The 25,892-nt window shown below is 43.3% G+C and overlaps 1 protein-coding gene and 1 non-coding gene across 3 annotated transcripts in view; one reads left to right on the top strand and one right to left on the bottom strand.

Annotated features, from left to right (window-relative positions):
- Nucleotides 1–25,892, bottom strand: part of LOC116842388 (uncharacterized protein DDB_G0284459-like) — a 63,942-nt gene that overhangs the window by 27,413 nt on the left and 10,637 nt on the right. The window contains exon 1 of one of the 2 annotated variants that reach the window (XM_032811544.1): nt 22,259–22,562. The exons of the other annotated variant lie outside the window; for it this stretch is intronic. Within the exon in view, the coding sequence (XP_032667435.1) occupies nt 22,259–22,339 (81 nt within the window). The 5' untranslated portion in view covers nt 22,340–22,562. Of the gene's footprint in view, nt 1–22,258; nt 22,563–25,892 lie in introns of those variants that run through there. 2 annotated transcript variants of the gene reach the window in all.
- Nucleotides 2,601–2,722, top strand: Trnal-caa. Its single transcript has 2 exons — nt 2,601–2,638; nt 2,678–2,722. It is a non-coding gene; the product is annotated as a tRNA-Leu (tRNA).

Below are 25,892 nucleotides of genomic sequence, written 5' to 3'. Positions count from 1 at the left end.
GGGGGGGGGGGTGGAGGGCGAGAAGGGAAGGTGGAAAGAAGGAAGACGGGCGATATTGCGTTTGAAAAGCGGCGCGAGCACACGTGTCCAATGCGTAATGCGTAATGGGATCTGATGAGTTGCCCTCGGGATGTCCATCATCATCGTTGTCGTTGTTTTCTCGCATAGGAATTTCCCACACGGAAAAAAAGAGCTAACTGCAGCAACAAGAAGCTGTGTGCAGTAGCTAAATTTCGTTGTAATATACAGATACCTAAAAATGCAGCTGCCAGCATATATTTAGCCATGAAATTAATGCAGTAGCTGCCGCTAGCAGCAAAAGTTTTCGTCACAGCAGCAAATTCTTAGTCACAGCGACAAATACATTTGCAAACCATGATCAGCTGCGGCAGTAAAATCTTTTCTTTGCGTGCAAAATTTGTCCAGATGCAGCATAGGTTTCTATTAAAATTTCCAAATTTGCCCCAATATTGTTTGTTGCGCTACGCGACATCAATTAAGAATTTCAAACATGGGCTCTCAGAATCAAAACAGGGAATATTATAAGAACTCGCGCTTTTTTTCTCAGTAATGTCGGTAATGTCGATATACTTTTATGGTATCCAACATAGACTCTCATTTTTACACCAGCTATTGTAGTCCATAGAATAAAAAATAAAAAAGTAGAATATTTGTAAAATACTTTGAGTATTTTACTGAATAACGCGAGTATTTGGAAAGTCAACATGTTTTATTCAATTCTAACGTAAAATGAAGAGCAGAAAGAGTATTGGGGAAACCTTAAGTCTCCTCACTTAGAGTCGCATATATTTGAAACATTGCGTCTCTAATCAGAACCCAAAATTATTTTGGGAAATTAGTCTGGATCCTAGGAAGTTTTCTATGCAGGGCAATGCGTAATAGGGTCTGATGAGTTAGCCTCGGGATACCCATCGTTGTCATCGTCTTCTCGTTCCCAGTGCATTTCCCAGCCGTGTTGCGACACCGTTGTCGTCGTCCAGCACGCGTTATTACGATTATATTACTGCGAACAAGCTTCCTGATTCAACCGCTCGTAATGTTCACACGTGATAGAAATTCCTCGGGCCGCGCGGCTCTTTCGTCACGACGAGCGACCGCTCGCTCGGCCGTCTTCTTCGTCATCTTCTTCTTCTTCGAGCTTTCCCCGAGAAGGCCCCAATTATTCCGCACCGGAGAAAATCGGGCCATTTGCATAACGTGTGCTCTTCGCGCGCGCTGTTATATTTAAATAAAATTAAATTCCAGGCCACGTGTACACGTCGTACGGGAACGCCGTATGTGTATTGAAGAGCCGTATGTTGTAAGTGAAATACCTATCTCGTGCTTCGTCTCGTGTGTCTTCTCTTTAAGGGTATTCATTGACAGGTTTAAAAAGGTCTTGTAAAAAAGATCTTGTAAAAATGGATGAAAAGGACGTGAATGGTAAAAAGTAGGATAACTAGTAGAAAATAAAACTGCTTTTTAATTAATTAATGCTTTTTTAGACGCCCTTTAATTAATTTTAAGGCTTGGATCTTTTTTGTTTTATGTAGAAAGACATATATGGACTATTCTTATCAATAAGATAAAAACTAAAAAATCATAACTTCATAAATTGGATTATTCTTAAACTATGGTCAATTGTATGATGAGATCTATATCTTTCTAACGATAGTTAGAAAAATTCAGAAAGGTTGACTATGTCTTTCAGTGTGTATTACACCCACATATCTTATTATACCGTATCTATTATATCTAGATACAGTCATTCGAAAAACTAGTGTGTTTCGGCGTGGTAAATATTATTCGTTAAGGCTTTATTGAAGCTCAATGTGCTGCACAGTGAGACGACGGTAAACGCGCGCTTAGACACTCGCGGCGATCTATCAAGAAGGAGCTCAATCGATTTCCTTCGCAACTCCTCCGCGACACGAGCACACGAATAGAATTACTGCATATCAACGGACAATTATGTCAATAACCGGCGGAGCCAAGAAATACGGCTCCAATCTGCGACGGAAGTCGCAGCCTAAGCGATGCCTTAGTCATTGTTCCATTACCTCCCCTTCATCCTCTTCCACAACCATCGCCACCACTTCCACCTCCTCCTCCACTTCTTCTTCCCGGTGCTCGCGTCCTTTCTTTCACGAGTTTCGCGACGTAACAGACTTGCAGTGTGTTGCAAATGTTATTACGATCATGCGTGCGTGCATTACTATCATTCACGGCTGGCTTTCCAGCTACCTCTCGCGCGCGCGACTCTTCCTCCAGCTCTAGAAACGCGTTTCACTTAAGTCACGTGACACGAGGAAATACGAAGAGCGATAAAATTGATAGACGTGTCTTCGCCATTAATCTTTCGTCCGTCAATCGCGCGCAATTAATACAATAATACAACAACACCCAGATAGAAATGTCCTAAGATTTTCCCAGCATAAATTCCAATTAGAATGCTCAAATTTGTCATAAAATTGGTCATTATACTACGATATCAATTAGGAATATTGTCTATTTTTGTCCTTGACATAGATTCTCTATGTAAGATCGAAATAGAAATACTATAGAAATTCATGCTTTTTCTTAATCGGTAATTTCGAAGTGTCAGAATGGCCGAGCGGTCTAAGGCGCCAGACTCAAGGTTTTCATACCTTCTCGGTTCGAGACCGAGTACGGGGCTTTCTGGTCCTCTCTGAGGGCGTGGGTTCGAATCCCACTTCTGACAAATCGATTTTTATTGTCTTAAACTGGGAATTTCATTCCTTATTGTATGTTGAAGACATTACTTAATAAAATTCAATTTTTCTTTCCAAATAATTTCCAAATAATTTTATTATTTAGTAAAAATGTGCTTAAAGTATTTTAAAAATATTTTATTTTTTACTTTTTGTTCCACTGAGAATACAATAATTAATGTACAATGTTGAAGACATTACTTAATAAAAATTGAATTTCATAAAATAAAAAATGTATAAAGTAAAAAATAAAATATTTTTAAAATACTTCAAGCACACATTTTTACTAAATAATAAAATGATTTGGAAAGTCAACAAATTTTATTTTCATTTCACTCGAACGTAAAATGAGGTCAAAAAAAATATTGGGAAAACTTAGATTCTATTAAAAATTAGATCTTATTAACTATACGGCATTAACTCTGAACCGCGAGACTGCCACATTACAACAGCGAATGCAAAATTTATTATCAATACTTTATTTCTTGCTTCCATTTTCGCATCTCCCGTATGAGAAGCACCGTAATTCGAGCGGGGTGTGTGCAAGGAGCTAGCGGATCGTCGAACATCCTGCTGAGCGCATTATCCTCCGACTCACGGGGCAGAAAGGGGAGGGGGTTAAAAGCCCGCGAGTTACGATAACGCGCTTCTTTTCCACGCGAAGTACCGCAAACTCTTCCCATTGTAGGCAAAGCGAGACAATGGGCAGATATTACAGAGAGGAGGGAAGAGTCGAAGAGAGTGGCGGGATAAAAGGAAGAGCCTGCGCGTCTCAGGGAAGACGCGTACTCCGTTCGACCATCGAAGCAGCCTCCGGCTGTCCATTAGATCGAACGTGTGCGATAGCTCGACTACGATTGTTGCGCCCCGCGTCGTGTAAAAATGCTCGTGCGCGCGCGGGGGAGGATGATCGCGTGTACCGCAATCGACCCTGCATCTTCGTATACATATAGAGAGCGAAAGAGCGAGAGAGAGAAAGAGAGAGATGCTGACGGAAGGTCTGAGACGTTGAAGAGGCGGTGTAGATGCGAGATTCATCGGAACGATTCTATAGCGCGAGAGCGAGACGTCTATGCTTGATCTGTACAGATTGTACAATATGACGCGAATGAGTACTTGACGTGAATAAGGCTCCACGTGTCGAGAAAGAAAGAGAGAGAGAGGGGAGAGATCGCTACACTTGGGCATTATACAATTTTATTATTATTAGTTCCGTCAAGCGATTCGCGAATCGATAGTAGAATTTAGATTAAAAGAAAAGTATAGTTTCCTTGACCATAATTTATAGTAATTATTTCTCTATATGATTATAATTACAGACGTTTTTTTCTCAGTGCAATGCTGAAGACAAACAATGCCGGCCAACGATGTGTTAATGCCAACAATAGTCCGTGGTTTCGTCGTTTCATCTGTCCTACGATGCCGAGTCCATCGTGATTTCTCATACGCAACGCAAAATGATCATCCTAGCATACACGAGGCGGGAGAGACCGACTCCTCTGCGCGCAATTATGTTGCGAAAAATCACGCGACTCGCGGAACTTTGTTATCTCGTCGCGCACGCGATTACGGCGACGAAAAATATCCCGGGAAATTACACATTCCGCGTAATTAAGCCGCGACTTCCCCGCGCGGGACCCGCCGCGGACGAACGGCTTAAATCTTATAATTCTCACCTGGCACGCACAGGTCGCGCGCGCTCGCACCTGCCCGCCCGCCCGCTCGCTCGCTCGCTCGTTTTCCTCGCGCGCGAGAAAACGATCGGCCTTGAACTCACCTCGCGACCTTGAGCGGCGAGCATCATCGATCATCGGCACGCAGCGCTCGCGAGGGGCCCCGACAAATTACTTAATTGATATCCAGCCGATTCGAGACGGTCCGGTTCGCGAGCGCATCGGACCCATTAAGGCGAATTTGCACGCTTCCCCTCGCCGACAATCATGAATCGTCCGTGGCGAAAGAAGAGTGAATCGGATAATACCTGGACGAAGAACTACTCCGACGAGATTTCCACCGAGAGCGAGAGAAAGAGCGCGAAGAGAGGGTGAGAAGCAGACAGAGAGAGAGAGAGAGAGAGAGAGAGAGAGAGAGAGAGAGAGAGAGAGAGAATTGAGCGCGATATCATCGGCAAGAAACCGTCGCTAAAATTTGATTCGACTTCACGACCGCCACGTGTGAGTTATGCGGAAAATGCCTCGCAATTATGTCATTACACAGATTGGTATTGCGGCTTGCGCGAACGAACGAAAGAGGGAGAGGTCTCTCGCGACTTTCAGAAGCCGCGAAACTACCCAACGGGGGTAGTTTACCCTCCTCTCCTCTGTTCCACCCCCCTACCCGTCTCCTCCCCAGTGATGATGATGATGATGATGATGCTACGTCCGGACAAAAACCGTCGCTCATTCGCTCGTCCGCTCGTTCGCCGCGGAACGGTGTTCTCTCGTTCTTGTTGCAAGATCGCTTTCACTTTCGGTTTTGCAGTTCGTTCCTGACGCGCCCGCGACAAAAACTCGCTCCCTCGCCGACGTCGCTTCACGTTTCGCGGTGCTGATCGAGCGTGCATAAATCCGCTTTTGTGCAATTTTTCCGCCGGCGTTCGTACCGCTCGTCGTTCGCGCCTCGCGCTCGTGCGACGTCACCTTCTCGTCCCGCACGGCGGGTCCATCATCCTCACGTGACGCGCCTTTATGTTGTGCATTTTTTCCCCATGCCATGCCGTCGCGTCGCAATTTCTCGTAATCGCGCCAGTCGGCCGAACCGGATAATTAACTCAACTTCTTTCTTATCCGCGAGCACGACTAGCTTCTATTTTAATTGTATCGTCACGCCAGATCGCGTCCCAGAAAATTACGATGAGGAAAGGAATCCATCGTCGCCGTGGCGCTCCTTTCCTCTCAGCATCTCGCTGACTGTTCTTTGTTAACGAGCAAATTCCGAAATTGATCGGAGCCGCGAATTATCGAGGTCGTATTCGCGATTAGGATCGATGCGCGCTTCGCGGACTCTCTCTCTCTCTCTCTCTCTCTCTCTCTCTCTCTCGTCTCGACGAGCTAAGGAGGAGCGCCCGACCCGGAGCGTCGTCGTGGCTGCACCCGTGAGGAGCACATCTTAGCGCTCTCCGGCTGCGAAGAGTCGGACGTGTGCGCGCGTCACGCAGCCGCGTTAAAACCCGCGAGATTAGCACGACGGAGACACGCCGAGGCCGGCCGCGCACGACACGTCTGGCGCAGACGTAATGCCACGCGTGTATCCGGAGAGCAGAATGCACGCGGCACGTGCGCGAGCTCTCGCGCCATGCGCCGCAGCCGTCGCCGATGCGCGCGGCCCCGAGGTACGTATGGCTCGCGTGCATCTCGCTGCATCTTCCTCTCTCTCTCTCTCTCTCTCTCCCCCTCTCCTCCCTTCCTCTCTCTCTCCCTCAGCTACGCGAAAATTATTTTTGTAAATCACTTTTGCCGTATGTACTTCTCCTTTTCTATTTTTTATGTTCATTTTATTTCTCTTTTTTCTTGTATATATGTTTTAACTTACTTTCACGTGTGGTATGTATATAGCAATTTTTTTCTTTCTTCTTTTTATTTTAAATTTTGATCTATATGTATTGTCTATTTCTTTTTTGCATGCCACACACATTTGTATGGCTACTATGTATTGTATGCTAATATATGCGTTTGAGCGAACATATCCCGAGATGCCAATAAACACCTCTGTCTCTGTCTGTCTCTCTATTTCTCTATCACTCTCTTCCCTCTCTCCCTCTTTATCGTTGCCTCCCACCTCGTTGAAAGGCCGCTTCTGGCAATTAAAGCTCGATACGACGACCGTCCAATTCTATTGATTGTTTCAAAGCTCGAATAAATTCGAATGACCATACAATTAGAAATGATATCAGAAATACGTGAAGGCATGCAATTTTGTAAGATGCATATAATTAATACATCTAAATGATATTAATATAACCTACTAGTTGCATTCAATTTTTATTAATGTGTTAATTTGTATTTAAACAGTGCGTTTAATTTGTCGTATGGTCAGTGGCAAGAAAGTCGCAGCACCTTTTTCTTCGAAGAGTTTTGCAACACTATAGGAGTCTGCAACATTATAGGAGAGAATTGACTTTTAATTATAAAAATAATTGACTTTTAAAATAAAAATAATTTCAAGACAGATTTTCCTATTGGATATCGAACATATTGAATATTCATTGAGAACATTATTCATTGGATATTCATTGTGATAGAAGTATCGCGATCTCTCTGCTATTGAAAATTAATGAAACGGATTATAATTCTACAATGACAAACGGAATGTGTTAACTTATGTATTCATTTTTCTCTCGTATGCTTTGTACTAATATCATATTTTAATGCTTTAACACTTTAATATTCTAATTAATACTTTGTATACTAATATCTTCTTATCTGTTAGTTCTCCATAGAGAGAAATTTCCCCAGAATGCATAATAAATTTATCTCTCTGTCTCTCTGTCTCTTTCTCCCTGCTCTCTTACAGGACGGGAGCGACTTTGAAGGCAAAGAGGCGAGAATTCTGCCCCGGGGAGTAAACGAAACTCGACTCGTTTCCTGCACGACCTTTTTCTCTCCTTTTACCTCATAATTGCATGAGATCTCTCCGTTTTTATCGTCCCACCACCGCCCCATTATCTCCGCGTTCGTTTTCTGCGATTAATTAACGATTGCTCGTTTTGCTTAGATGAGACTGTGTTACGCCACGTAATAGAAACATCGTCCGAAGGCCGGTGCGACGGCCGAGCTGCAGTGAAATGCACCCGCGACCGTTTCCCTTCTCCGCGCTGCGACCGAGCTGCGACGAAGACGACGTCGACGATGGCGACTGTTGCACTCGCCGTTTTTGCCCGGCGGTGAAATTCCGAAGTCGATAGTCATCCTACATGTTGTTCGCGGTTAATTTTATAGCTGTTCGCGGAAAGCGGACGAAAGGACGGACCCGTCGTCGCCGGGAGAACGCGCGGATCGCATCGTCGTCGCCGGGCAAGCCGACGGCGCATCAGCAAGTCAAACAGTTAACCCGCCGGCCGATTCACAGTTAACCCCGGCGAATCTCCTCCTCCTCGTCGACGAGCCTAGGCGATCTACAAGCGAGAAGGCGGAAATGCCGCGCGGATGTTTTCGTACCGTGGCCTTTTCCCTCTTCCGACCGCCAAGTGTCGGCTATGAGAAGAGCGGAATCGCTCCCTCTCGCCGCGGAAGGAAAACTTTCCCTCTCGCGGCGTAAATTAGATCGAGATAGACATTGTGGCCGCGTGCACGAGCGCACAAACAGTCGAGCAGACTTACTATCGCCACCGTCAGGCCGCGTCTAATTACGCGCGTAATTGCGAGCGCACACGTAGAGAATGAGCCAACAGTTGTGATCGTCTTTGAAAAATGCACGACGCACTGTTCACTTGTTTGTCGGAATTTTTACCCGATTTCCTCCGATCAAGTTAGATTAGATTGCTATGTTTCTTAACAAGGTATACCTTACTGACAGTTTATTCTTCTGTGTGAGTGTCTGTGTGTGTGCTATCTTGGATAATAAAATTGAAGAGAATTCATTACAAGAAAGAAAAATTATAACATTCTCCTCGTGCAGCGAATTCTAATTATTAATAAAGTCACGTTGCTTTCACTGTAAAAACTGATGTGTTGAATTTAACATTTCATGTGCCCCAAATCATCCATTCTCATTTATGTGTAAATTTAACACAAAACAAATGTGGTAAAAAGTAACACGCATAATATGTAAAAAATTAACACAAGAATTTAACACTTGAATACCGTCAGGAGTCACAGTTTGTGTTAAATTCACATATGTATAATGTTAAATTAACTAAAATAAAACGTTTAACATTTGAGAGAAGAATTAATCTATAGTTTTGATGAAATGAAAATGATGAAATGTTAAACTGACATAATCTATATCTGACATATTAAATATGTCAATTTAACACAATCTGTGATTCCTAACGGTATTCAAGTGTAAAATTCTTGTGTTAATTTTTTCCATATTATGCGTGTTACATTTTAACACATTTGTTTTGCGTTAAATTTACACATAAATGAGAGTGGATGATTTGGGGCACGTGAAATCTGTTAAATTTAACACATTAGTTTTTACAATGTTCCAAGACTTATTCAGAGAACCCGATAACCCGATAACGTCTTCCACATTAACTAAAACGAGATAACAGATTGGGATCAACCTGGTCAGGACGACGGGTTAAATTTCTAGTCGGATCTCTCTAATCGCCATAAGAGCAACTTTCTTAGATACACTTAATTACACCTCACACGTAACTTGTGAGACGCGGTGATATCATATCGTCACCGATAATCACCGTGGTGATTCAGCGTGTCAAATCGGAGTTTCGTGTATCTCCGATGATGCCGGATCGAGTAATCTCGCGAATGATCAACGACGTCTCCCTAGATCGTGCGCGATTAATGGAAATGCGCGCTTTCCAGCTCGGTTTACTTTTGGTTTCGTCGGCACATATAATCACCGCTCAGTTCCAGCGGCTAGGAGATTAATGATGGTGTGCGCGAAGATGCGTTTCGGCGCGCGTCGCGCATCAGGACGCATTGAGTGCGAAGAGATAGAGAGAGGGAGAGGGGAGAGAGAGAGAGAGAGAGAGAGAGAGAGAGAGAGAGAGAGAGAGAGAGGGGGGATAATGATGATGATGATGATGATGACAATGAAAACTTTTATAAAAATTCCAAGGTGAACCCTCCAAGGACGTAAGTTGAGAAAGAAAGAGAGAGAGAGAGAGAGAGAGGGACGGGGGACTGCGTGAATCTCGATAAGGAGGAGTTAACGGTACCTGCGAATGATTAGCACACTAACCAACATCGCAAAAGTCGCACGGAGACTTCTTCGTCTCTGACGGCTTATCGATCGTACGGCCCGCATCCTCGGAGAAAATTACGCAGCCGGCCTAAGTGGGATGCTTATATATTTAATGGGGTGCGGATACTTTTACTCCTCCTCGTCCTCCTCGTCCATCTGCTCCTCCTCTCCAACGGCTGACTCATCGAACTCGCGTCGTGATAACGAGAATCGAAGTGGAAAAAAGAGAAGTTAACGATTATGTCGAGATATATGGCCGAACAGGTGTGATCCAAAGTCAAAGATTTTTTTCCACGACAAGTGGGTCCACGGTGAATATTCCGGAAATGCGAACGATGACGTTCGTCGGCGCGAATTCCGTTACGATGACTTCCTTTTCGACGATTCGCGTAGTCAGCCATGCGGGAAGATGCGTTCCGGCATGGACGCGAATCGTTAGAAGAATCCCCCTGATATTGTCAGCGATCCTCTCACTCGCGCTGGCTCGAACGTGAGAATCGGAACGCGTTGTCCGCGGAAAGCATCGCCGCGGTCCAGATACGCGCCAGCGTCCGCAAATCTGGACCAGCGAGCCGGCGGAATTCCAGAAGTCGCGGAGAGCCGCGGACAGCACGCGTTCCCGCGGTTCTCCTTCAATACGTACGATAAAATCTCTCAATTTTCCCGCAACGTCGGTTACCCGTCGCGCGTGTTCCAGATCCCGTGCACCATTGAATATTGATGCGATCGGTCGCGGAAAAGCATAGCCGTGGCCCGACACGTCGCGAGATGTCGCGGTTTCTCTCCGCACAAATGAACCGTGCTAGGATATTGCCGCCGCGAATTTATCAGACCGTATATATCGTCGGAAGTTTCATTTTGCATTTAGTTCTCTCTCTTTCTCTCTTTCTCATAAAATTATACACGAGCAAAGTTTATCCGGGTGCTCGAAAACTGACAAGTATCATACCAGCCTGTTCCGGTTATATTTACAATGTTGAAGACATTTCGAGTAGATAAGGGAATTTCGTGTTTCTAATGAGTTGGTCCATTTAAAACTGTAGTTATTTTTGGCCCCTAATCAAAATTTTTTTTAATGTACTGAGAATAATATTCTCTAATTTGTTCTTTTTTCAATGAACCATTCCTTTTTCTCGTGCGGTTTACATACATAGCTTGAATGCTGCGCTTAAATGTAGACGATATTCTAGAAGACTGCACTGTACTCTTCACACACACACAGCTATTTTCCGAGTATTTGGCATTACCGCAGTCCCGAAATTGTGGAGACTGTATTTTATATTTCAAAAGGTGCTTTATCAATTCTGACGAAAATTACAGAATGTGTGTTCAGTGATAAGTTTCGGCTCCCTTGTTACTATTCTCCGTCGGCGACGGAGGGTTCCCCAGAGTTCCCGGGAGAGCCTCGCGCGACGCCGGCTCAATGTCGACGACGAGCAAGGTGAGTTGCACGCGCACTTTCGTCATCACACGACGGCTCCGCTCGACGCGGCACATGACCCGGCGCAGAGCGTTTATTTTGTCGTTATCGGAGGCGCGACGCGACGCGACGACGTGACGGCGTTGGCGTGCGTATGCGCGTCCGCGTTACGCGATTTGCGCAAACGTCTTGATCGCGGTTCTATCAGGCGAGCATGAACGTCAGGAACGCGTCCCGGTCCGTCCAGTCGCGTCGCGTCGCGTCACCAAGTCGTCGCGTCGCGATCGCGCCGCGGGCGCGTTGCACGCGTGCGTGCCGGACACGCGCGGGTGCGTGCAACGGCACCCGCCGCGTTCTCGGCTCCCCGCGCGTGTTACGTCGCTCGCGGCGGCGGCGGCGGTGGCGGCGGCGGCGGCGGCGGTGGCGGACTCCGCGCGGAAGGCGCGATTCTGCTGGCTCCTCGACTCTCTTCTCTCTCTCTCTCTTGCGCGCGCGAAATATATTTCATATGATCGATAAGCGCCGCGCGACTCCCTCGCCGCCGGAAGGAGCGCATCTTTTCGAGCCTCTGTCTGAGGTTTATTGCACACTTGGGCGAATTTTCGCGCGAAATGAGATTCATATCTCGGTTTCCTGTTCTTTCCGATTTGTTTATTTATTTATTCGCTTCTTCAAGCAACACACATCATTCGATGCTGACGCTTCTCGGCAAATAGTTCTGACCGCCGTCTCGCTCGCGGGTAATCGAATAACCGTTGCACGCCGAGCAAGGCGTGCAGAACGAAATCTCTTGCTTTTGCGGCGGCCACTGTTTGTGTGTGTGTGTGTGTGTGTGTGCGCGCGCGCAAAGTGTCTAAAAAATGCAATGCGCGGTAAGAACCTGAAACGACCCTGAACTCGATACACGGCGTCGCGCGAGCGCGATTTCGTTTGCCATTATAAAGCCATTACCGCGCGCCGTCGTTGCGTTAAAGCGTTGCGCAAATAGCGCGCGGCGATAAATTAATGTCATCAGGGACGTAGGAATTTTCGAGCTCTCCTGCGCGCGCTGCTATTTTGCAAAAAACCTGCCGCGCACATGCTGCCCTGTTACACGTGTAACAATCTACCAACAATTGTAACTCCCCACGTACAGTCCGCGCTGCGCCGGTGTGTGTGGCTTGAAAATAGGCTTAAACAAATTACACCGGCGCGCAATCGCGCACCAGAGCTAACATATAAAAAGAATGTATCATGATACACAGTGGAGGAGACTTGTCGCAATTATCACGAATATAACGACGAAAAGGTCAACAATTAACAACATTAAATGTGAAAAACACTGATAAAAGCTTCGCACACTTAAAAGTTCGAAAAAAAATTGGAAAAAATACAGGTGACGCTTCCCAGCGTCGATGTCGTCCCCCTCGCGCAAATCCATACGGATTCTACGGGCATAACAATTCGTATTGTGCACTAATAGCAAATTAAGTCGCAATGACACTGCAAAATAACGTATTTTCACACGTGTGCGCCGACGTCAGTGTCGAAGCAGCGCGCAAATGATTATCATCAGCTGACTCGTGAAGAAGCTCGCGACTTGTTACGTGACACAAAGGTCGCGCGGAAAAAGACGTTACGTCAGTATAACTGAATTTTCCGTTATCTGAGAAGCAGATTCGAAAAATTCGATTGTAGAAAAATTTTCGAGAAATTCTCGTAGGAGGTTTCTACTCAGCCAATCGCTCTCAATTACCTCAATCGAGTTTTCAACGCAGCCGAATGTCCATAGACAAATATATTCGGTCGCAATAAAGCCTGATCTACAATGTGCCCTTTACTTCCTGTTTCTTGCTTTCTGTCTTTCTCTGGCTTAAGGTTTCAGTCAGAGAGAGATGGCAGAGAAAGAAACGAGAAAGGAAGCAGAGAGCACATTGTAGATCAAGTTTAACAGAGCTATTATTTCTAGTCCAGGCTCGATTCAGTTACACGAACTGAAATTACATATTTCCATGCGGCAGCTGCGATAAGAAGGAGAATGAAAATTGACGAGACACGTGTAGGTGTGAGTGAACGAGACCAAAGAGACGACGCGTTACGTCAAAAGGAAAAGGAAAAAATAGAGAGCGATGCGAGCTATTTATACACTCACGACGTTATCCGTTATCTGAAGAAGAAAGAAAGACAGAACAACATCGTCGAGCGTCGGATGGATCGTGGTGTCCGATAAAAATGATAAAGTTGGAAATAGATCGCGGAGGAAGTGAGGAGGAGAGAGCGACGTGTCTCTCGAGGAGGAGCCGCGTCTTCGTCCACGTCGCCGTCCTTCGCTTCGTACTTCCCTGATGATTCTTCTCTTCTCAGACTGATACCTACGCACGCCCACGCGAGACGAAACGAAACGAGAATATACACGGACGGATAATTCCTCGTGGCTTCCTCGCTTGCTCGCTCGCTCGCTCGCTCGCTCGCTTGTTTGCTTGCTTGCTTTTGCACCCTCTCAACCCGCGCAACAAATCGCGCGTACGAGCGCATACGTCGCGCGCACAAAGAATCCCTCGCCCACGCTCGCCGGCGTGCGCACAGTTATGCCTTATTTATGAGCGCGAGGCGCTCGTTCGCTCATGCTCGTTTCCTAGGCCGCAACAACGGCCAAGATACGGTCCACGGAATGGTAAGCGGAATCCCGATCGGAATTCGCGCGGCGGCGGCGACTCCCCCCGAGCCTCTTTCGTCCCCCTTGATTTATTAATCACGTTAAATGCTGCGACGGTCGCGCTGCTGATACGCTGAGAGGGGAAAAAGGGTCGCTGCAAAATTGCAAACGTTTCTCGCGTCAGATATATCTTCGTTGTTCTAAGGAACAGATAATGGTAACAAATGTCAATTGTCAAGCTGATTCTCGAGATCCGGTTTGAGATTGAGCTGTTTCACGTCTCAAGACAGTTGTCAGTCGAGGAAGTCGACTGAAGTATCTCATTTGAGACTAGTTTCAAGTAGCTGTTATCGAGACGATGCCGAAGTGAATAACGAAATCGAGAAATGTCGATAACGTGGAGGCGATCGTCGCTAATACGATCGTACCGCGCTACTTCTCATACATATAGGTCTGACATAAATGGAAAAGAAATACTTTTACTTTAAAAGAACTCTAAGAATTTTTCGTAAAACTGTCGGACATAAAACTTGGAAACTTTGAGACTCTGAAGATACATTCGTTTTCGTCTTGATGCGATTACAGACAAAACTTTTGATATATCGATCGTCCAAAAGTACTAAGCAATTTACAGCTCTCATAAATTTCCAACGTATATCTCCTGTGCGCCATAAAGATAAGAAACAAAGTTCGAACGTAAATGCGAAATACTTTGCGCGCGAGGAAGAAGAAGCATGAGAGAAGGAGAGCGGGAGGAGGAGGAAGAAGAAGGAGGATGCTGCGTTAGGACTCGAAAGAGGCTCACCCCCTGATATATTGCCTAGATACTTGCTTTGTACGGGTACTGATCTACGAGCCAATCCGCATTATCTAGCGGCGGGGAATTGGAGCGATCTAGCCGATCGGTGGGCGCACCTCGAAGCTGGAGAAGCACCTCGCGCGCTAAAGCGAGATTGAGAATCGTGACCGGTTAATACGAGGCACCGCATCGCGATGCTCGGCGGAATTTTCGACGACTCGCATCCGGGTACTCCGATGTATTTATTGGCCGCGATGGAGATGATCGCGGCTAGAAAGGAGATCGCTCAGATCTACGGGAATCTCCGCGCTGTCGAGCTGTCGCAATTGAGAATGATGCGCAATTAATTTCGACGGACAATTCCTCTAGAAAACTTTAATCTACTGTGAGGATTTAAACGTTTCAATTACTACTAATATCGTTTCCTCTTATTGCAACGCGGCGCCGAGGGTTATAATGAGCGGCGAGATCTGGCGAGATTCGCGCGAGTTATCGGAACGCGGGATAGCAGTATTTTCACGAGGATAGGGGGGGAGAAACTTTAATTTGCCGCGTGCGTTCAGAGGAATATATCCAAGGAATTACGCGGGCAGGGCATTGTGAACGAGATAAGTTATCCACGGCGGCGCGGAGCCGAGAGGTCCTGATTTATCGGGAGTATTCCTCCTCAAGATGGGGGCATGTTCGCCGGGAAACGTGACTCGTTAATCGGCACCATCGCTCGGCTATTTTATCCGGTTATTAACCAGCCGTGAAATGAGCGGGAATACTATAAATACTTGGAGGATTATCCGCGGAAGGGAGGTCCGACTCCAGAGCCCGGGTAACCAGTCGGGAATGAAGATTAGAGTCTTGGTCTTCCGATCCCGAGATAAGATAGGATTTTCCAATTTAGTCGCTTCTTTATTACACGGTAGGTGTTGCTTTCCCAGAAGGGAAAAAGCCAGAGAGTCAGAGAAAGAGAGAAAGAGAGAGAGGGAGGGAGAGAGAGAGAGAGAGAGAGAGAGAAAGCGTGATTTATCACACGCTCTTGGACAAATCCTCTAAAGCACGGAAAGAAAGATATAATTACATTGAAGCTTTCTTCAAATTTCAAAAATATTTTTTTATTTATTTAGCTTACAAACTCAAATTTTCCAGTATAAAGATTCAATTTGTTTTTTTTTGTAACTTCCATTTTGTGAATAATTGTTTTATTTTCAAAATCTGCCCCGTAAATCGATAACTGTAGTTCTAATAAATAAAAAAATGTATTGATACTGATTTTAGATCACTCCTGTTGAAACTAGGATTTCTCCGCCAGACAAAGAGAGAAAGAGAGGGGAGAGGGGAGGCAGGCTTGTTCGACAAAAATTGTCAGGGCAACACTTTGTTATCTTATGTACTTAACGTGACACGTTAATGCATTCCGCCGGTACCATGAGGGAAATGGCAAATTAACGGAGGAATTATATGGCGACGTGCGCCGGATAGAACTCGTTTTTCTGCGAAGTTTCACGCCAAGTGTTCGGCGGGAGTGAGAGACACGTGAGAGAGAGACGCGTTCGCGTACCGTTCGCGACAGTTACAATAATCGGCGATTTGCATAACACGTCCTCATTACCGAAAACCCGACGCGGCACGGAGAAACGGTAAAGACGCGTTGCACCGTGGGGAAATAAAAGGACTCCACGTCCCGTGGGATTTTTCGAAAACGCGGCGGACGACGGAAACAACGTCGCGAGACGACGTCTCATTGTCATCCTCGCTATCTCCTCCCCCTCTCCGCTCCTCTCTTTTTCCTACCGAGTAGTTCCTTCATGAGTCTCAAGTACGTCCCTATTATGCGAGGCCGCGTGTAAAGGTACAAAAGCCCGTCACACCTGACAATGCGTCTCCGCGCGTTGGAAAATAAAAGGAAGAAAGTGCAAACAAAGTGCAAGGTCGTTATCCTTCGCGGGAGAAGCACGCACGATAAATGAGGGATTCGGGGCGCGAGAGCGAGGGGTGAGTCCATAATTTATAAGCTTCTCTTCGAGTACCAAGTCATATTCAAAATGAACCTTATAATTTATGAACTTCCTCCGCCGTCACTCTTAACTCCTTTATTAAGGGGTCACGAGACCCTGACAGCAGTAAAAGTCAGATAAAATTTCGGGAGTTGCAAAAAGTGATAAATTAATAGAAGTATGAATTTTTTGTTGTGTATGTCTATTAAGTACATTTGACTATATCTTGGTATAAAAAGAAAATTTGAATTTTTGGTGTGTGAATACTAACATTACTGTGTCTATTTCACTTCTGTTCTGCAAAAGAATCATGTTTCAACGGTAATACTAGGTTCAACATGAAGCCGATCACAAATTTTTTTCTCTAGGTGAACTCGTGGAATATAAACATTCTTATATTTGTTTTTAAGATAGAATGTTTTCACTTTTCACGAATTCAAGTAAGAGAGAAAGATTCATGATCGATCACTAAAAGAGTGATTTGAAATCAGTATTACTACATCTTTTTTATTCATTAGAGCTATTGTTATTGGCTTTCCACGGAACGATTTTTTATCTATTTATTTTATATGAGCTCGAATTTTTCGGTGAAAAAATTAAATCTGATTTTTTATAACTCTCATTTCATGAAATATTATTTTTTCCGCTCCGTGAACCAGCAACTATAATGAATAAAACAGATTGATATCGATTTCAGATCCTGTTGAAGCCAAAATGATTATCGTTGAAATATAATTCTTTTCAGAACAGAATCGAAATGGATGCAGTGATGTTCATCATAAAATCTAATTTTTTATATCAAAATATTGTGAAGAGTGTACTTAATAGACGTCCATAACAAAAAATTCATACTCATAACAATTTACAATTTTTTTACAACTCTTGAAATTTTATCTTATTTTTACTCCTATCAGGGTCCTGTGACCTCTTAATCTTTCCCCTTTATTGTCGAGAATCAGTCACGTTCGACATTGCGACTCGATGCTCGGCAACCCAAAAATTCATGTTTAACTTTTCACAAATTCACTTTCCTAAGAGCTTATTTCCTCCAAGAGGAGTCCTCCCTCGCGTTTTGCGGCGCGTCTCCCACGAGAATGAAACACGCACGCTCGTTAAGGCGTGGTAGCGCGTGTTTCTTTAATAAACGCCGATTGAATGAATGAGTCTTCGGCAGCCGCACCAATTAAACGGGCCGCTTTTAATTGTTCTTAACAAGGCTAAATGCGCGCACACTGGTCGTGTCGCGTCACGTAACAACAATGGATAACGGTCATCGTCGCGCGAGCGCGTGTCTTACTCCGTTTCCTATTGCGTGCGTCTGTTGCATATGGTATTGCGAACGCGAACGATCCGTCAAGTCGATGACACGAAAGAGAGAGGACGGATCAACGCCCATTCATGGCGTCGACGAAGGTGCGCGTAACGTGCGAGGCGTATCCATAGCTGAGACTTTAACATATTGTCGCGACCGATCAGGAAGAAACTTGGGCGTTGCTAACCAAACGTTGCCGGGGCTGGTTACATATTTTCACGAGTGCATACCCTCCTCTAAAGTAAAGGTCAATATATTCTTTACCGAAGTGCTACACACTGAGAGCAGAAATGATTGATCTGATTGGAATTATAGTTATTTTTGGCCTTAAATATATTTTTTGCGATAAGATCGTAGGTGATACCATGCATATACAAAGTTATTATCACATTGACATTATAGTAGAATACAATAAAAAATATTTTTCTTGGCCATAATATCTTTATGTTTACAATACCAGACAATTTTTTGTATTTACACGGAGATAATTTTATGATAAAAATTAAATTGAGTTTTGTAACCGAGGAGAAGATTGATATTCCGCGATTAACAATTTATTATCTCTTTATTTCATATGTGTTTATATCTTCCAGGAAGTGAAATGTGTCATTGAAAAATTTACTATGTTCCTAACAAAATTTGTTATGTTCCTTAGCAAAATAGGCAATCTATTTCTGGATCCAAAAAAATATGGTAAAATTGAAAAGAATTTATATGAAAAAAAAACTAGAATATTCTCTCTCTCTCTTTCTGTACGTGTGCAAATATTCTCCTTTTCTTTAAATAAATATCGCGTTACACTAATATGTCCATTAGCCCGTTGATAACCCTCGCAAATGGATCGCTGCTACGCTTTCGGACCAGTAAATTGGCCGGATGCCGGACGGCCATGGCGATGGTCGCGGTTTCGATTCATCGATTCGCACATACACGACGGAACGCGGCGGCAAGCGGGATTTCATAACGAATCGTGCAATTATAGCGTGAATGAACGTCGAGGAATCAATTAGAGATGAAAGCGGCGAGAGAGAAAAAAGAGAATGGAGGATGAGTGAGAGAGAGGGGGGAGAAAGAGAAAGACAGAGAGAGGGACACGATCGACTTAACGCGGTTTCATTAGTTACGCGACAGCTATTACCAGCTCGTTATATCACATACGGTTATCGACCCGTAATAGCTATTCCGTGGGTTTAAATGCCGCGACCTTATTTAACGTCGTCTTTACGTCGGCGTCTCTAGACCGGTGGCTATTTTTAACTAAATGTTAAGGCCCTTGGCACGTGCTATAGACGGAAGCCTCACACAGGGTGTGTATACCTCAAACGGTGACAGCTACGTCGACAAAGAACGCCGTGTATTCATCAAAGCAATGGGGAAAAAATGAAAAAAAAAATATATAGGGAGATATGAATAATTACTGCTAAATACCGGCGGAGCTACTTTCGTCGCGATAATGAGAGCAGGACGCGCGAATTATAGAGCCGCTCTTCAGCCGCGGCCAGGATTAATCATGAGAGCGGAATGAAGAGAACGCTAAACGAGCGCACAATTATCCGGTTAGAGGTATTTTTGTTAAAAAAAACGAAAGCACGGGACACATCCGGACGTAACTATGCGCGCGGAATGACCGGAATTAATCGGCCGTCGGCCATTATGCATTAATCATCGGCTATTAGTATTCGTTCGGCACGTCTTTATCGGACACGGAAAAAGTGACGAGTCAAGTTAAATAGCTCTCGGAGCTCTCAGAGACGCGGCTCGAGCGCATCTCGACTACCTGTCGACCGGTTTCCGATCGCATATCTTTGACTTCTTGAACCTCGGATCTCGGACCTAGTCACGCTTCTGCGACCTGCGAGGGACAAACGGAATGAAAAAAAGAAACAGTCGTTCTCCAATGAATAGAGTTAGAGTTAGAGTTAGAATTCATCTCAACTGTGGGACCGATGACCCCTCGGAGTATCCAGTAATGTCATCAAACATTAAAAGCGAGAGCCTGAGTCGAGCGGTGCATACAGACTTTACAAAGATATTATCTCTAAAGAGAAGAGAAAGGAAAAATGCAGCATCAACCGGTACAGATATCAGTGTTTTTAAGGAAACAAAATAAGCTGGATATTCTGACATAAAGCTAATAGTTGCTATGCCAAATAAAAAAAATATTAGGAAATTAGTTAAAGAAAATAATTAAGTCAGTTAATTAGAGCTACTAAATTAGTTAAGGATGATCATGATGCTATATTGCTGGCTAGTAAGCATAAACAAAAGCATAAGCAAAATTAATATTACACGGCTATTTGAATGTAATTATATTAAAGAGAAGAAATAAAGGAGATTAATAAAGAGAGGGAAAGGGAGAAGTTGAAAGCTATCATATCTCGATAAAAGTCAAATCACAAAGAAATGATTCGTGAATTTTTTCGAAGAAAAACTGAGATCTGTCGCGCCTTGTGAAAGCTGGAGTAAATGTCACTGAGAATGAATTTCTCTCGCCACTAGATTGTCGAATGATAAATTTGTTAGACTATCAAACGACAAAATCATAAACCAATTTCCAAGATGGAAAGTGAAAACCGTAAGGCACACGTGTAACGTAAGTCCAGGTGGAAACGCAGCACGTTTCTCGCGAATTTTCAATTTCTTAATTGATCAACGTCGCTGGTGATTAATGAAACCTATTATTACGGTCGTGCGACAGGCGGAGGAAACTCGACTCGCGCGTAGTAACCATACGCGCTCCTTTTCGCGTGCCAACCACCTGTCAACCGGTTCCAACGAGACGGTCCACTTACTTCGGCCGTACGATTACGAGTGTGATCGACGACATACATTTAATATTTCCCGGCCTTCTAATTAACAGTTTCTATTAATTGCTCTCGAACTCTATGTAATATACCGGTTATCGATGTTCCAGACGAGCTCGTAGTGTGCGCGCGTGTGTGCGTCGTTACCCAGGAGGAGGAAGAGATGGAGGAAGTTGCAGAGTTCTGCATAGGTGAAAAGTTTCACGTGAGCTCAACGATTTTAGAGCGGCCGTCTAACTCCTCTAACTATGAAAATGCGAAATTTTTCACGTGAAACTTCTGTTTTCGCGCTTTGCCGCTGCTAAAGAAAAGTTATAGAGGAGGAGGTGGCAATACGAAACAAGATTTCTTAAACAGTCGCAGTGATCTACCAGTAATTGCACTGAGAGAAAAAAATAGTTTGAATAACTATAATCTCATTATATTTTATAGTTCGTTTTGGCCTCAAACATATATTTATAGTTCATCTAAACATGAAGATATAGTAGAATGAACACAGATTTATAGTCACCATCTTATTACTCTATATATATGGTAAAGCACCTTTTGGGAATATAGTTACATTTATTTACCTATATTTGCCAAATATTCCAATTGTATTGACTATATAAAATAGTTAATTTCTCTTACCATTCAATATTTGCTACCTTACTATATTTTTTATTTCAAATAATTATAATTCTTGGTAAAAATTTTATACGGGTCAGTTATACTATGCTTATATTGTAAATAATATGGTAACATTTACTATAAAAATTATATTTCTAACTATAATCTTTTTACTATGCCATTATAGTTCCAAATATCATACATTTTTCTCTCAGTGTGACATAAATTTCCTAACCCTATTTAGGAACCCTATCGACCATCATCTGGCGTCAATGCTACGTTGTTTATAGCGTCATTATGGCTTATGCTATTATTCTTTCTGTCAAAACTTTTCACAAGATAAGATTGAAAATTTTATTTTCTTATCTTAATCCATAAATCTAACATATTAGCTACAGTATGTCGATTAAGGATAAGATTGAACTTCAAAATCGCAGAATTAATGTTTGGAAATATTTTTCCTACTTTGAGATTAGATGGTTTGGAAAATAGCAATGGATGATAATATGGAACAAGGTGAATATTAGCACATCTTATGCGGTGAATGTGAAAGTGATGTTCTCAATTGCGACTCTTTTCATAAGCCTAAAGGGCTTCTACATGATTGGAATTGTTGAACTCAATTTCCTTAATTTTTCTAGAAATTTTTTTACTTTTATTTTTAACTTATGACTTTTATATTTAAAAGAATTTAATAAAAAAGGTGTTTTAACACCAACAACTTTATAATAATAATAAACTTCATTATAATAATAATAAACTTTATTATAATAATAAAAAATAAGCTTTCCTTTACTTTCATATCTACTTCATATTACCACCCTATTTTCCAAGATCTCACTTCTCGCACTACGTTAAACAAAAATTTTGTGCTCATTGAACAGTTTATATTTTTTTCCTAATGATTACGTACATATTATAAGAGATATATTTGCTAGTATTTCTGACAGTTATTGACGCGATTGTTGCATTTAATATCAAATTCCTTCATCTAAAACAAAACAAGTGATCCATATTCCCATCTTTTCTCCTGTGATCGCTACACGCGACTTTCGAGGGTTGCAACTCACCCGAGTTCACCCAACTCACCTTCAGATCGACATGCCGACCGTCGTGCGAATGTCGCCGATGGAAACCCGTCACGCTCGAGAGGATCGTCGACACGATCATGCGATCACGATTCCCCGACCGATCACGTGGCGATATCGCTTACATATCGCCGACACGCGAGAGCGAATGCGCAAGGCTTAAAGAGCGCCTGATCGCGATCCGAGTCAATTATTTCTCCGGCCGATTTGATCTCGAGGAAGTATCACTTCGACTCAGCGGGGATTAGATAGGATCCGTCGATTCAGAGATCCGCGATCCTCGCAGAGAGACACACACCTGACGGAGCGCGGGACCACACTGAACTGGTGGCTGTCGTGTGAATATCCCTCCTGTTCCTCCTCCTCCTCCTCTTCCTCCTCCTCCTCCAGCCTCCGCCTCGCTCCCTTCTCCTTGGTGTCCTTTCTCTCCTCTCTACTGAACAACCCTGTCTGATCTTTTCTTATCCCCACACTTGGGTGGACTCTGCTTTGACAACTCGGTATTCTAAGACTCCTTTTTCCTCTCTCCCCCCTTTTTTACGCGACGCGATACCCTTGGCTGGTCGTGAAATCGCCAGAACACTCGCTGATATAGATAATAGATTGTCGTGCGGGAGAAAAAATATAAATAACCGCCGAGCATCTTTGCGTTCGGATTCTATTCAGATGTTGACATATGGGAAGAAGGGCGACCTAGGCATGTAGGAAGAAAAAGAAGAAAATTCTATTTTGCACAGACAACTTGCTTATTGTCTGTGACTGTCTTGATTCGATCTTCTCCCATCCGAAATTAGACACGACGACATGTTCCCGACTAGAAATTTATCCCTTGGTTAAATTGACCCCAATCAGTTATCTAGTTTGTATATGGTAGTGTTATCAGATTCTAATTATTAATAATTCTTATTATTAATAAAATTTTGATTACCATACTGAGTTACATGATTTATCAAGACCCGATAACATCACATTATACAAACTGAAACACCGACTGGTGTCAATTTAATCAGGATCATGAGATAAATTACTAGTCGAAACTGGAATATATAATGTATTACTAGTCGAGTTTACTGGTGAATTTATATATGGAAAAAACAGCATGGTTCGCCCACCTATAAATTTGTATGTATCAACTAAATTCAATAGTAAAATACGAAACAACTAATTATGTGGTTCCCGCAACCGCAGAGCAATTACTGAGTTATTGGTGTTACGGCAGTGACGATATCTGATTGCGTTAACCAGAGTGTATCCGTAGTAAATGTTGCTCCAATCGATTCCTGATCGCCACAACCAGATCACGCGCAACTACATTGATGTAGTTGATGTACCAAAGTAACAGAATCGTAAATTATAAAACCACCATCACACAAAGATACACTGAGAGACGAAAACGGTTGATCTATCTAAAATTATAGTTATTTTTGCGCCTAACCATATTTCTTTTATTATTTCAACGCAACAATGATAGTAATGACGTGCATATAAGGTTATTGTTACTAACATTACAGTAGAATTTAATTAAAAAATAATCCATAATTATTTCTTTCTATGATCGTAGTTACAAATATCAAACATTTTTTTCTCAGAGTGTAGAGTGTGACAACCGCGCTGCTCACAACAAAATATTTCTGTTTGTGTACACTACATCTCCCTTTTTTTCCCGTGTAATATTCGATGTCAGTGATCTCGGTTCGTCGAAGAACATTTTCATACGCAGTATGAAGTGGAGCATCCGCATTCTTCAGGACATACATGTATACAAAGTCATATTGTTTCGCTTCTGCCTCTCCCGCGATCGCACGCGACCGCAACTTCGCCTCCACTTCCTCGGAGAGTGGCGGCAAAGGTAAAAAATTCAAGTCCGTATATCATTCGCTCGCGAGGTGCGAACTGTTTTCCCGCCGGCGTCTATGATCTCCCTCGCTCAGGGCTTTAACGATGTGCACCGCCGTGTTCCCCGGCACGGCTTTATGGATTACGGTGCTTCCAGCGCCGTAAAGTCTGCCAGATCCACGGATGCGGACGCGCGTGACTCACGACGGCGCGCGGAGGCAAGCAAGCTGGTCGGCACTCGCGTCATGTATGGCGTAAATGTTAATATCGCTCATTCCTTATGACGTGTCGAGTCGAGGAGTGCAAGGGCCCGAGCGAGGATACCGTTAACCACATCCTCCTCCTCATGTCCGACGATTCCTCTAATCTCTAGCCCTTAATCATCGGTGTATTGCGAGCGTAATCCGTCTCGCTCTATGATTCACGAATTTGAAATCTCGACCAGCTCGGAAAAAGTATCGTGATTCCTTTGTCCCGCGATGATCGCGGGAAACCTTCCAAATCTCGTAACGCGAGATTTGGGAGACTGAGAGACAGACGGAATGCGGTCAGGTGAGGTCAAATGTGGAGGTATCGCGAAAAAGGAAGAAATACATTGAACAGGAGAATTCGATAAAAAAGTCAAGTTTCAAGATTACCTAAATTTATTGCGTGAAATTTCGTCAGGCCAAATTGAATAAAAATCTATAATTATTTGTCAAATAAGGAATTACGAATACACACCCCCTAACAAATGAAGAGACAAACGAGATCGGGTTGAAGTCGAACGTGAGAGAGTCGCGAGAAAGACAGAAATAAATATAAAAAATCAGGTAAAACAATCAAGAATCTCAGAATTACAAGAATCTTGTTGCGCAAAATTTCATCGAGTTGAATAAAAATTTATAACTATTTGAAAAATAACGACGCATTATAAATATGCACCTCCCAAAAAGTGGAGAGATAAGCGAAATGCGGTCAAGTTGAAGTCGAACGTGGGAGAATCGCGAGAAACATAAACAGAGAAAGAGAGGGAGATAAATGCATTGAAGAAAATCAGGTAAAATAGTCAAGTGTTAGGATGATGCAAATCTTGTTGCGCGTAAATTTTACGGATTTAAGTTGAATAAAAACCTATAATTATATGTTACGAACTATGCCGGCTTAATCTTCGATTCATTGTATTCCCTTGCAGTCGGTAAGTTTGTCGAACGCCCGTTAAAATCGGAGGTATCATGCGTAACAAATGATTCGACACACCTGGAGCTATATGACGTGTCGCTACCCGCATCCCGGTGTCCCACTTCTCGATCCGGTATCCTGCTTTCGGCTGCTCCGAATGCCTCATCGCAGTCTCAACACTGACATTCGCGCACATACGATTTGACCGAAGATACGTGTTAACCCTAGGTATACGTACATACTTATTTTTCGCATATGTAGATGCTACACTGGAGTCTGAAGGACCCCAGCTACTTTTTTTATTATAACTCCGGTGAAAATCACCGTATTTTTACTTTTTTCCCCGATTGTTAATAGACTGATAAACACATATATTTATTAAAAATTAGAATTCAATTATGATAAGCATCACATAATAAAGACGTTAATAATGTTGAAACATTAGAATTACTCATAAATGCAAAGGAAACGTCATTTTACCGTAATAGCTTGAAAAATGTGTATCTTTCAGATTTTGAAAGGAAATATTTCAAGGTATAAAGAAAAAAATCGTCGCTTAAATATTGGAATATTATTATGAAAATTACAAGGCTCCAAGATTGACGATTTTTCATATTTCTATTTTTTGGCGGTTTTTG

The sequence above is a fragment of the Odontomachus brunneus genome, unplaced genomic scaffold (genome assembly GCF_010583005.1).
Source record: "Odontomachus brunneus isolate Ranch 3 - 2012 unplaced genomic scaffold, Obru_v1 Obru_scaffold_025, whole genome shotgun sequence".
Lineage (NCBI taxonomy): Eukaryota > Metazoa > Arthropoda > Insecta > Hymenoptera > Formicidae > Odontomachus > Odontomachus brunneus.
The sequence above is the reverse complement of the archived record's forward strand: the minus strand, read 5'-3'. Positions and strand labels throughout refer to the sequence as shown.